At 38.4% G+C, this 12359-nt stretch overlaps 1 protein-coding gene across 2 annotated transcripts in view; it reads left to right on the plus strand.

Moving 5' to 3' along the window:
* PAPSS1 (3'-phosphoadenosine 5'-phosphosulfate synthase 1) overlaps positions 1-11997 on the plus strand; it is a 98839-nt gene extending 86842 nt beyond the window's left edge. For both annotated transcript variants that reach the window (XM_038581948.1, XM_038581947.1), the window contains one exon: positions 11278-11997. In XM_038581948.1, the coding sequence (XP_038437876.1) occupies positions 11278-11416 (139 nt within the window). In that variant the 3' untranslated portion in view covers positions 11417-11997. The remainder of the gene's footprint in view (positions 1-11277) is intronic.
* The last annotated feature ends 362 nt before the right edge of the window (positions 11998-12359 follow it).

Consider the following 12359-nt stretch of genomic DNA (forward strand, 5'->3'; position numbering starts at 1 on the left):
CAATTTCACTGTCTTACAAACAGTGCAGCTGTAAGAGGGGTGTGCTAAGAATTGCACATGGGCCTTTTCTTCCAAAGGGATACCTCGGGAGCTTTAACAAGAGAATTTTAAGAAAAATAAAAGCAATTTGAGTAAACTTTGAACTAAATCACCACAAAAAGTAATTGAAACTAAAGATATAAATTAAATATTAAGGAAAGAAAAAAAAAAAAAGTTTCTAATACAGTCCTATCCTTTTGTGGTTAAGATTATGTAGGCCCACCCTCAGAGAATCTAATTTACGTATTACTGTGAGGACAGGCCTACACACCAGTAGTTCTTTGAAAGCTCCCCAGCCGAGAACCCTTGTTGGAGGGTAGCATAGCTTTCTACAAATTTATAAAACATGGAGTGTCAGAGATGGAATGCTGTGCTGAGCAATGTTTTACTTCTCATCCAGCATGCAGCTGTCTTGTTTAGTTGGTGTACAATGTTATGAACGTAATCTTGTTCTGAAAGTAATGATTAGTTACAGAGTAAGGAGAGAAATAGAATCATTCTGCTAGTGGCCAGATAGTTAAAACTTAGGTGAGTTTGCATGTTGGTGAATTAAGGAAACAAAACTAAATAGAGTTGAGCTTTTCTTTTACACTTCTCCTTGTTCTTATGTCTCATTACTGTGGTTTCTTTGCATGCATTATCAGGTGATTCAGTCACCCGCAGGACCCAGAACCCATCTGTATGTGGTTGACTGATGTGCTGGGAAGCCCTTGATAACTTTCATGTTTTGTTAAATCTGTGTAGTATTGCTTTAAGTCTCTCTTTTAATCATTCAAAAGCTAAATAATTACATCAGTTCTCATAAGATTTTCCAATGATGAATTCTATATTAGTTGCATGAGTGGCTCATTTTCTTGGAATTTTTTGAGTTACCAAATCTTAATAAATTGTAACTTGGGAAGCCTTAAAACTGCCTTAGTTTTCTAATTTTTTATATTTGTGTTCAAATATAATTAAGTTGATGGGAATATGTTGGAAAGTGATTAAAATTTTGTGGAAAGGCGATAGTCTTTGATGTAGTGAGAAAACACAGTTATTAATTATGCACATATGAGGTTGTCTTATGTTTGATTAATGGACGTTATTCAATGCCAGCTTTTATGTAATTAATGATTTTGTAGCTTTTGATTTAATTAAATATTAGTGTAAGACAAGGCTTAGGGAGAAAAAAACTTCATGAAGATTTCAAGCAAGATATTGATAGGAATTATGATAAAAATCATCTGTTTTTACTTAGGAAGTTAAGTAGGTTCATATTTGCTGTAATAGTGACTCAAGGAAATTTAGTTTTAGGACTACAAGATTAAAAACCCCATTCTTTCGGATATTACAAACAAACTTAGAATTCAGTTATTTGTAATGTCTCCTTTATGCAGTAAATCTTTGTATTTGGGTAGAAAAATGCAAAATTATGGTTCAGAATCCTAAAATAGCAACTCAACAAAAAGCACACATGAGTAAGAGTTCCTTATGGCAGTGGGTGAATGAAGAGACAGGTAGATGAAAATGATTGCGGTCGGGTTATTTCCACATTATCAGTAGAGTATTTTCATAGTTTCAATGCTGGAGTAAATCTTAATTCATGTACCATTAGTGTCTTTAAAAAAAAATACTCTAATGTAGGCATCTCTCAGCACTTTTTCATTTAGCCTTCCTTTCTTTTATATACTTTCCACAGGAAAGCTCATCTTTTCTAGTGGTTTCTGTGTGAAGACTCTTAAAGCTATACTTCAGCATTTCCAAGTTGCTAATTTAGTTAGCTTTCTAATGCAACAATACTATGTATTATCTCACAGTTCTTTAGATCAGAAATCTGGGTGGACTACATTGGATTCTCTGGCCAGGCTGGGCTCTTATCTTAAAGTTCTGGAAAGAATCCACTTCCAAGATGACCCTTGTTGGCAGGATTCAGTTTCTTGCACTTGTGGGGCTGAAGTCCCATCTTCTTACTGGATATTGGCTAAGGATTGCTCTCTGCTCCTAGAAGCCATTTTAGGTCCTTTCTTGTGGACACCTCCATCCCAGCAATAAATCCTCCTTCATGGTAAATCCGTCTCATACTTCACATCTCCCTGACTTTCCCTTCTGCTGTCAGCTGAGAAAAGTCTTTGTTTTTAAAGGGCCCCAGTAAGGGATCCCTGGGTGGCGCAGCGGTTTGGCGCCTGCCTTTGGCCTAGGGCGTGATCCTGGAGACCCGGGATCGAATCCCACATCAGGCTCCCGGTGCATGGGGCCTGCTTCTCCCTCTGCCTGTGTCTCTGCCTATCTCTCTCTGTGACTATCATAAATAAATAAATAAAAATTTAGGGGGAAAAAAAAAAAAAGGGCCCCAGTAATTAGGTTAGACCCACTCAGATAATTTCGCTATTTGAGATCATTTGATTAGTAACTCATTGCATCTGCACAAATCCCCTTTGCCATACAAATGACCTAGTGGTAGTAATGTTATTTGTCTTCATCCTTTCATAGACCCATCTGTTGAAACCATTCTAGAGCCGTGAGAAGCTTTTGTTTTCTAGGAATAAAATAAAAGTAAAAATTTTCTCTGATGGTTAATATTAGGAAAAATAGATAGGACATCCTAAGGAGATGTTGTGATGTTTTCTTTTCTTTTCTTTTTTTTTTTTAAGATTTTATTTATTTATTCATGAGAGACACAGAGAGGGAGAGAGACAGAGACATAGGCAGAGGGAGGAGCAGGCTCCATGCAGGGAGCCTGATGTGGGTCTCCGTCCCGGGTCTCCAGGATCACGCCCTGGGCCGAAAGCAGGCGCTAAACCGCTGAGCCACTCAGGCTGCCCCGATGTTGTAATATTTTCATTATAAAATCCAATAGTACTCGTGTCCTGCACTTAATCATCTTGTAACATCAGAAAGTGAGAAGTGGTGGGGACAAGGAGAGAGGGCCATACATTGAAGGGTAACCAACAATGTAAAAGTCCCAATTAGAATTCTGCTGTGCTAGAAGACTAGATGAAGATTTATCTCTTTACTACCAGGAACACCAAAGTAGCCTTGAACCAAACAAGGCCAAAGATCTTCTTCTCTCTACCCCAAAGCCCTGGCCAGTTTTAAGTACCCTTATGAGGTAAATGGACATAATCATATAAGTACTAGAGAAAAAGTAGAGCAAATGGGACAGTTCTCAGGAAAATATTTCCCTTAGAGCTTAGGATAGAGTAATCTGGGTATTCCAGTAGAGCAATACTCCAGCCTGGTGGAAGAAAAATAGGCCACAATCGTGCTCTTGCTCTTTAAAACCTTTGTTCGTAAAAAGTTGCTTCTTTCTGGGTGGATGGGATACCCTGATTTTTATGCATTTTTGGGTGAGTAATGAATAGGATGAGTTCCCTCAGTGGCCAGCCAATAAAAAAAACAACCTATGTTTAAAAAAAAATATAAAAGCATTTAAAAGGAGAAAAAGATAATATTAGCAATTTAAAAGTAACACTCATGCCATCACCCATTTTTTTCTGTTTTGATTTTATTATTTATATTCATTTAACGTAGTTGAATTTATAGCATAGTAGAATTTTTTTTTTTTTTGAAGATTTATTTATTTGAGATAGTGTGAGAGAACAAAAGCAGGAAGAGGGGCAGAGGGAGAGGGAGACACACAGACTCCCTGCTGATCAGGGAGCCTGACACAGGGCTTGATCCCAGGACCCTGGGATCATGACCTAAGCTGAAAGCAGACACTTAACTGATGGAGCCACCCAGTCGCTCCAGACATAGTAGAATTTTTTATCCTGCTTTTAATTATTTACTTTTCATGAGCATCTTTCCACATTATTAGAAGCTCTGTGTACACATTCCAATGGCTCCTTTTGTTCGTTCTGGTACCATTCTGTGCCACAAGTCCCAGTGGTTGTGTGGGCATCACAGGTCGGACCGAGGAAGGTATGCAGGCCCCTCCGCGCTACAGAACCTGACTGGCCCAGAGGCTTCCTCACAGCTCACTTGCATCCTTGGGTATCACCGAGGGCAGGTAGCATCTGCTGATGGTAGCTAGTCTCATCTCTTCTACCCGTTGTCCAGCACACATGGAGTATAGTTTTTCTATATCTGTACCTTCAAATGGTGCACTGCTGGACTTGGCTATGCTCTCCCCTCGGACTATAGAGCTGTGCCATGTCATCACTGATCTTGCTTACTGCAGGGTTCCAGGAGGAAAGAGCTGCAGTGTTGTGTTTTGTGTCTTGACTGTTTTTTCTGCTTTTCTTTTTTCCTGTGACTTTGGGATCTTCTCACTTTTCTTATGTTTTCTGCCATTTGGGGGGTAGGACTGTGATTTTCCTTATTATAACAATATCAAATCAATTTCTTTCTCAATAACATGTCATTTAGGAGCGCTAGGTGGCATCTGCCTTTGGCTCAGTTCATGATCTCAGGGCCCTGGGATTGAATCCCATGTTGGACTTCCTGCTCAGTGGGGAGCCTGCTTCTCCCTCTGCCTGCTGCTCCCCCTGCTTTCACTTGCTCGCTCTCTGTGTCAAATAAATAAATAAATAAATAAAAATTAAAAAGACAAACAAACATGACAATTAGGAGGCTTTCTTAACCTTGGCATTATTGACTTTTGGGGCCAGATAATTTGTTGGTTGGGTGGGGGGTCTGGTGCATTCTAGGATATTTACCCTGAGGTGGGGGAGATGAGGTTGCAAAATCACTTCTGTTGAGAATCAGAGGTCTGCAACAATATTGGCATATCTGGGTACTTATTTTCTTTTTAATTATTCATCATTAGTCACATGTCCAAGTGTGTGGTTTTTTTTTTTTTTTAATTACTTCAGACTTATTTTTACTTTCATAGTTGGAGCTGATCTAGATGTTCTGAGAGTAATAGAAGTCCTGGTTTCTAAATAAATGAGGATAGTCACATGTGTCTCAAAGAAATCCTGATGACAAACATAAAGGAAATTATTTACTGTGGTCATTATCTAGCCATGTCCTGGGTTTACCTAATTTTCTGGTTAACTCATGGATACGTAAGCTGTTTGGGTTCCTAATTTTGAAAAACCCTTTGAAAATTTATTATTTCTGTGTCTATAACTTTCTGAAACTAAGCAGGCTGTATATAGGAAGCAGGACCCAGAGACATCAGAATAAGTCATGGCAGGAGGCTGGGAGGAAGTCTTTCAATAACCAGAGTTCAGCCATGGACCCCATGCCATCCAATTTTATTTTTGATGATGGGCATCTAAGAGCATCTGAGTTTAGCTTTCTGAAAATTGGGATCCACTCTTAAGTAATCAGAGACTTCTTTCGGAAGCAGGTGGAAATTGACATGCTCTTTCCTGGTTTGAAAGCACAGAATCCCCATTTTGCCCATTAAGATATTTTGGAATCCTTTTGAAACCTGTTCACTGGCACCCAGTTAAAAACCTCCATTCTTCCACACTATGGTAGAGTATAGGTTTCATGACCCTATTTGGTAAAGAAGATTGAGTTGACTTCAGTACATTTTAGGACAATCCTGGGAATTCGTTGACTGAATATCTGATAGGCGCTATTCTCTAGCTTTTACTTATAACATTGGAATGCTGGGAGGAAAACATGATGAATTAAGGATTTTGGCTAAGTAGGTTCCAGATAAGTTTTTGTGTATTTCAGTTGGTCTTTGGTTTGAAACTTAAAAATTGTTAAATTTATGTTGTATGATGTTAGCCAGTGTTTTTTGTTCCTGGGAAAAAAGCCATAAATAACTATCTGGTTTTGGGATGTCTGGGTGGCTCAGCGGTTAAGCGTCTACCTTCGGCTCAGGGCGTGATCCTGGAGTCTCAGAATCGAGTCCCACATTGGGCTCCCTGCATGGAGCCTGCTTCTCCCTCTGCCTGTGTCTCTGCCTCTCTCATGAATAAATAAATAAAATCTTAAAAAAAAAAAAATCTGGTTTTGAAGAGATGACTTTTGACCTCACACCTAAGAATTAGTGTTTTGATCTACACGGTATCATATATGAGCTTCTTTTAAGTTGGATGAAAAGTTATTTAGACCAAAAATAGTTCATTAGATTGCTTATCGTCTAGTTAACATTTTTTAAAAAGCCAATCTAATTGAGTGTGAACCTTCAAAAGATACACTTGATGGGCCATCTGCTGACCCCAGCTCTTGTCCATTTGTATAACTCGTGCTGGTGGCTCTGATGGCCACATATGTAGACTAAGAGACAGCAGATGGTTGTAAAGATTTAAAATCTTCAACAAGTGGCCAAGAGTCATTGTACTTTGGAGTTTGTCAAGATGCCGGCCACATGTAGTTATTATATCCCACGTGGGACAAGACGCTGGTCCATTCCACAGGGTCCCACATAGCTTGCTAGATGCTGTGCTTTTTCCCCTCCCTGCCATTCTAACCCCTTTAAGAGCTGTGGATTATGAGAACCTACAACCAAGTGGTTTTGAGAAGGAAGAAAAATCAAACATATTTGTGTTTTCTTTTTTCAGGTGCCATGGGAGATTGGTTAACTAGTGTAATTAGATGGCTTATAAGAATTGCTTTGTAGTAAAAGCCTCTTGGTCATTTACTTAGTGGCCTTTTCTGCTTCTGGCAGATTCTTGATTATTCACAGGTAAAGTTGGGAGCTAATTTTAGATTATTCTCCAACTGCCTGAGTTTTTACTAGATTTCGTTATTTTTGTAAGATATCTAATTTAAGATGAACTGTGAAAAATACGATTTGATGATGGATAATGTGCCAAGTCCTTGCACCTGACTTCTGATAAAAAGTAAAACCCTTATGTGACAGAACAAGTATGAGGCAGAGGAAATAAATGTGTTTTCTGTATCCAGGGTGGAGTGGAACTACCACCATGTGGGAATAGAAACTCCCATTTCATGTGATGAAGAAATGTTTGTGGCATGCAGGGCAGATGGAGTGTGAAATAGCATCAGGAAAAGAGGTACCCAGGGACCTTGGTTTTAAAATGCAATTTCAGAAGGAATGCAAGCAAACTTCTGGGTTCCAGATCGTTTGGCATTGTGGGGAAAAGAAAGAGCTATAATTGGTCTGGCTTTTTCCCTTTCATCAAATAGTCAGGACAGAGTCATCTTGCAAGCTATGCTCTCACTTCTTTTTCATTGCCATCAAGAACAGGCACTTGATGCATGGGACACAAGGTTTCCTTTGTTGAAATCAAACTTTAAAGTTTACGTGGCCATAAAGCTCTAGGGTTATAATTTTCCTCAGTGAAGCTTATTTAGGGAGCCAATCAGTGAACCTCCTGAGCTAAACTAACTGATTTTACATCAGGTTGGAGCGAGGATGTTTAGATACAGTCAGATGGCTATCTGGACCCTTCTATCCTCTTGGTTTCCCCTCTGACCTGGGCTTTGCTAAGCCCTGCCCCCAGGGGGTAACCTGGCTGGTCTGGAGTCAGCAGTGTTGATGCTGTTATTAATCCATTCCTGCACAGCTTCTTGTTACTCTTTAAGGCAGAAGGCAGTCTTCACATCTTTACTGAGAAGGTTGAGACCCTCCTGCATTAACTACCGTGTCTTCTAACTCCAGATCATCACTCTTTCTTCTTTCCTTCAATCATTTTTCTCAGCTTCTGTGTGGCTTTAACACTTGAGAATTTCTCTTCTTCTATAACCTCCATGTCATCTTGGTTTTCTTCCTACTCCTTTGACAAATGCTTTTCCTTTTGCTGAGTCGTCTTTCTTTGGAGAGTTTACCCATTTTCTCCAACTCTGCTTTCATTTTAGTGTTGATAAATTTACAAATTGGTTCTAACCCAACCTTACTGAATGTTTTGACATCTCCTTTTGCAGTCTTGCTTCTTTTCTAAACCCATCTCACATGCAGTCAATTTCTTTGTCTTTCTTTAGATCGTCATTTGTATAAGAGAAAGATGTTGGCTTACTTTCCGTGTCAGCTGTGGTAACCAGCCATCTGCATGGGCCTGTATGTTTTAGAAGATCTGACTTGTCTTGCATATTGAAGAGATGATAGAAGTGAGAGCCTTTAGATTGAAGCTCTCTGAATCCGTCTTTTTCAGAGTTGAGGGAATAAGAAAAGCCTGCAGGGTAACTAGGGGAAGGTGTGTGCCTAAATTAAAGTAGTGTTGGGCAGCCCGGGTGGCTAAGCGGTTTAGCGCCGCCTTCAGCCCAGGGTCTGATCCTGGAGACCTGGGATCAAGTCCTACGTTGGGTTCCCTGTATGGAACCTGCTTCTCCCTCTGCCTGTGTCTCTGCCTGCCCCCCTGTGTGTGTCTGTCATGAATAAGTAAATAAAATATTTAAAAAAAAATAAAGTAGTGCCTTTCTGCTTAATGATAAGAGATGATTTTCTTGTGAAATGAGTCACACTGTTTTGTACTGATATCCTACAAGTGTAGTATTCCAGAATAAAACTTAAGTTTGGGGGATTGGGGGATTCACTAAAATCTGGGTATCCCACTGGGGAGTTGGAAAGGCCAGAAATGGGGCCAGCAGTGAATTGAAGAGGTAGTGATCTGAGGAACTAACAAATTTGGTGATGCATAGGGCCTGGCCTCATGAAAGAAGTACACAGAGCCTCTTTGTTGCAAGCTTTAGAAGTCAAGTGAGCAGTGGGGTCATTGAACACACAGACAAAAGCAGAAAGAGAGACGAGAAACCAGTACACGATTTGGATCGGGAGTACTTGGTCTTTCTTGGCCTGGAGCCCACAGTCTGAGAGCTCATAGATAGATTTAAGTGGACCAGTTAGGAAGGTGGTATGTGCATTGCCCTGCCTAAAGTGGAGTTGAGCAAGATCAGAGAGAAGGCAGATCAGAAAATGATTATGGAAGAGATCATTATGAAGGTCATGTAGAAATCTCTAGTGGGAGTAATCTAGATTTAGGTAAAAGGGAACATAAAAGTTGCTCAGATTAACTCCAGCAATCAGAGATCCTGTAGTCCCCTTTTTTTGTCAGAAGATAAAGAGTAGTGACTCATTTAAGACTATACATGGTTCTGTATTGAACCAGTAGAATTTTTCTATACATACACCATTTCATTCTTTTCTGTTTCACCTAATATTTATTGAGTTCCTAATCTGAAAGCTAGTAAGTATCCAATCACTAGTTAGTATACATTTTTGTGTCTCTAGCACCATTCATATACTTTATACTGTTCGTACACTCTTTACTGTTAAGTAATGCCTGCTCTGTAAATATAAATTAAAAGCCATTATAACTACTGTGAGACTAGAATAGGAAGCATAATGCTATTGCAGCACCTTATGTATCTGCTTTCCTCAGGGGCAGTATTCTAAGTGATTGAGGTTTTAGGTAAATTTAAGGTTAATTTTTAGAAAATTATTTAAAATCACTTTGGGTAGAAATTTTTTTATTTTTTTTTATTTTTTTTATTTTTTTTTAATTATTTATTTATTTATGATAGTCACAGAGAGAGAGAGAGAGAGAGAGGCAGAGACACAGGCAGAGGGAGAAGCAGGCTCCATGCACCGGGAGCCCGACGTGGGATTCGATCCCGGGTCTCCAGGATCGCGCCCTGGGCCAAAGGCAGGCGCTAAACCGCTGCGCCACCCAGGGATCCCGGGTAGAAATTTTTTTAAACAAGCTTTTACTCGTAAAAATTATTACTGATATTTGTATTTTTATTTGATTTTGATATTGATAAAAATCATTGTAGAAAACTACAGAAAACATGAGCAAAATTAAAAGCACTTTTCATAATACTGTATGGAAATGACCACTATTAATATTTGGGTATATTTCTTTATAGCTGCATCTCCACATGCTCTATATTTTAACAAAATTGCATTTGTATTGCATATAAAGTTTTGTGTCCTGATTATTTTACTCAGGGCTGTACCATAATTTATTTAGAACCTTCAGGTCACTTACAATATTTTACATCCTGGGACGCCTGGGTGGCTCAGTGGTTGAGTAGTCTGCCTTTGGCTTAGGGCGTGATCCCAGAGTCCTAGGATCGAGTCCTGCATCGGGCTCTCTACATGGAGCCTGCTTCTCCTCCCTCTTCCTGTGTTTCTGCCTCTCTCTGTGTGTCTCTCATGAATAAATAAATAAAATCTTTAAAAACAACAACAACAATATTTTACATCCTAAAACAACTTTCAGATAGCTTTCTTTATGTGTAACATTTGTGTGCATCTGATTATTTCCTAAATGTAGATTCCTGGAAGTGTGATTCTTAGTTAAAAAACATACTTGGCATCCTTCTAGATGCATGTGGCAGTTTATGATTTATGACCCCCAGGCTAACTCCACAAATAATGAAGTGAAAAGGAAACCTACAGCTCCTAACAAGGAGTAAAAACAGCATGTGATCTAAGTGATGCAGAGCTTTTGATGGATCCTGGTTTGCTATGTAGATTGGCTCTCCTTGTTTGAGGGAAGAGGATGAAATTACTAGTAGACAGTATGTGGCATAGCGTAGGTGCTCAGAGCTTAATGGTTTTAAGGACCTTTGTGTGTTTTTGAATATGAGAAGAGGAGAAAAACTATTTTTATGGTATCTTACCAGTGGGATGGTATCAATTATTGATACTTGTTTTTGCTATGAAAAAAAAAATGATAGTTTTTCTCTTAATGTTCCATAATGCATTTAACCTTACAGATTCAAATTTTCTAAGTTTTCATTCTGTGCTAGGTAAATTGGATTTAATACTTTTTTGGGTTTTTTAAGCATCTCTATTTCTAAATTAGTAGTTAGCATGGGCTACGGAGGAGGAAGTGAGGAGGAGAGATGGGTATGGCTGAAAAAGGGCAGCCATAGTTTTGGAACTGTTGATGCATCTCGACTGTGGTGGATACATCAACCTACATATGTGATAAAATTGAATAGAACTAAATACATAGAGAATTGAGTACAGGTAGAACTGGGGAAATCTGATTCAGATTGGTAGATTGTGTCCATGCTGATAATCTGATTGTGATATTATGCTATAGTTTTACAAGATACTATCATTGGGGAAACTGGGTAAAAAGTACATGACCTCTCACTGTATTATTTCTTACAATTGTATGTGAATATATAATGATCTAATAAACATTTCAATTAAAATTCATTTCCTAGTTCTAAAAATGTCATTTTTGATAGCATGGTGTTTTTTATTCAATGACAAATTTGAAATCAGATTGATCATTCATTTATAAGTATTATGTTTTACCCAGATTTTTTTCCCATTAAGCTTATCTACCACGAATAGGAAAACAACTGCTTTTTAAAATTTCACTATCATTAAGATTCTAAAAATGGGAAAACATCTTCTTTTTTATCTTTCAGCCATGAAGACTTTGAATTTATTTCAGGAACACGAATGCGAAAACTTGCCCGAGAAGGCCAGAAACCTCCAGAAGGTTTCATGGCTCCCAAAGCCTGGACCGTGCTGATGGAATACTACAAATCCTTGGAGAAAGCTTAAGCTATTGACCCAGTCACTCCACCTTTGACACTTTACTGAGTAACAAGAGGGGACCACATAGTTACTGTTGGCATTTCTTTGTGGTGGTGTCTGTCTGGACACCCTTCCTAAAAACAGACCACTTTTCCTTAACTAGCATTGGTTTTGGTCTGCCTTATGAGTTTTGTTTTGAACTAGTGTAACACAAGGCTGGTTTTAATGTATCTTTTCCACTTATTATAGTTAATATTCCTACAGTACAATTTTAAAATCTTGTCTTTTTATATTATATTTATGCTTCTGTCTTATGATTTTTTCAAGCTGTTATATTAGTGGTAACCAATAGTATACACATTGAATCTCATTTTTCATCCCTTGGAAAAAAAAACCTACTAGACAATAAACTTGGCTAGACTTTGTTTTGGGAATTTTACAAGACATCTGTAGCAATTAGATTTTCTTTTTCTACATTGAAAATATAAACTGCTTTCTTTCTTCCAATAAGCTATTGATCTCTTAGCTGTTATAATCTGTTCTTATGATCTGTATAAGCCCTGAATGAACTTTCTTTATTCAATAACATTAAACTTTTTGGCTTCTTATTTCTGTGATGTTTTGTTATATATAACCTTTCCTTCTTGTGAAACATATCTGATGGAGGAGGGGAAGTATAGGCATCTTTCATTACTGGAATCTAATAATTAGTTCCTAAACTGTGTTTCATAGTGAATTTTTAAGTAGGAAGATGATAATGTATTCTCTGTCTATCCAAAATCTCAACCAGTTTCCCCAAATATCTCTCGTATTATTGAACACCTAAGGTGGTGGTACCAGTAACAGAGATCTGATAGAAGGAGTGGGGGATAACAATTAGTCCATTTGGGGAGGGGGAAGTGTATCAAGTTTATTTTTGTAGAATATCCTCAAGTAGATTATTCAAGTGGAGATGTTTATTTAGGAGCTG

This window comes from Canis lupus, chromosome 32 (genome assembly GCF_011100685.1).
Source record: "Canis lupus familiaris isolate Mischka breed German Shepherd chromosome 32, alternate assembly UU_Cfam_GSD_1.0, whole genome shotgun sequence".
Classification (NCBI taxonomy): Eukaryota; Metazoa; Chordata; class Mammalia; order Carnivora; family Canidae; genus Canis; species Canis lupus.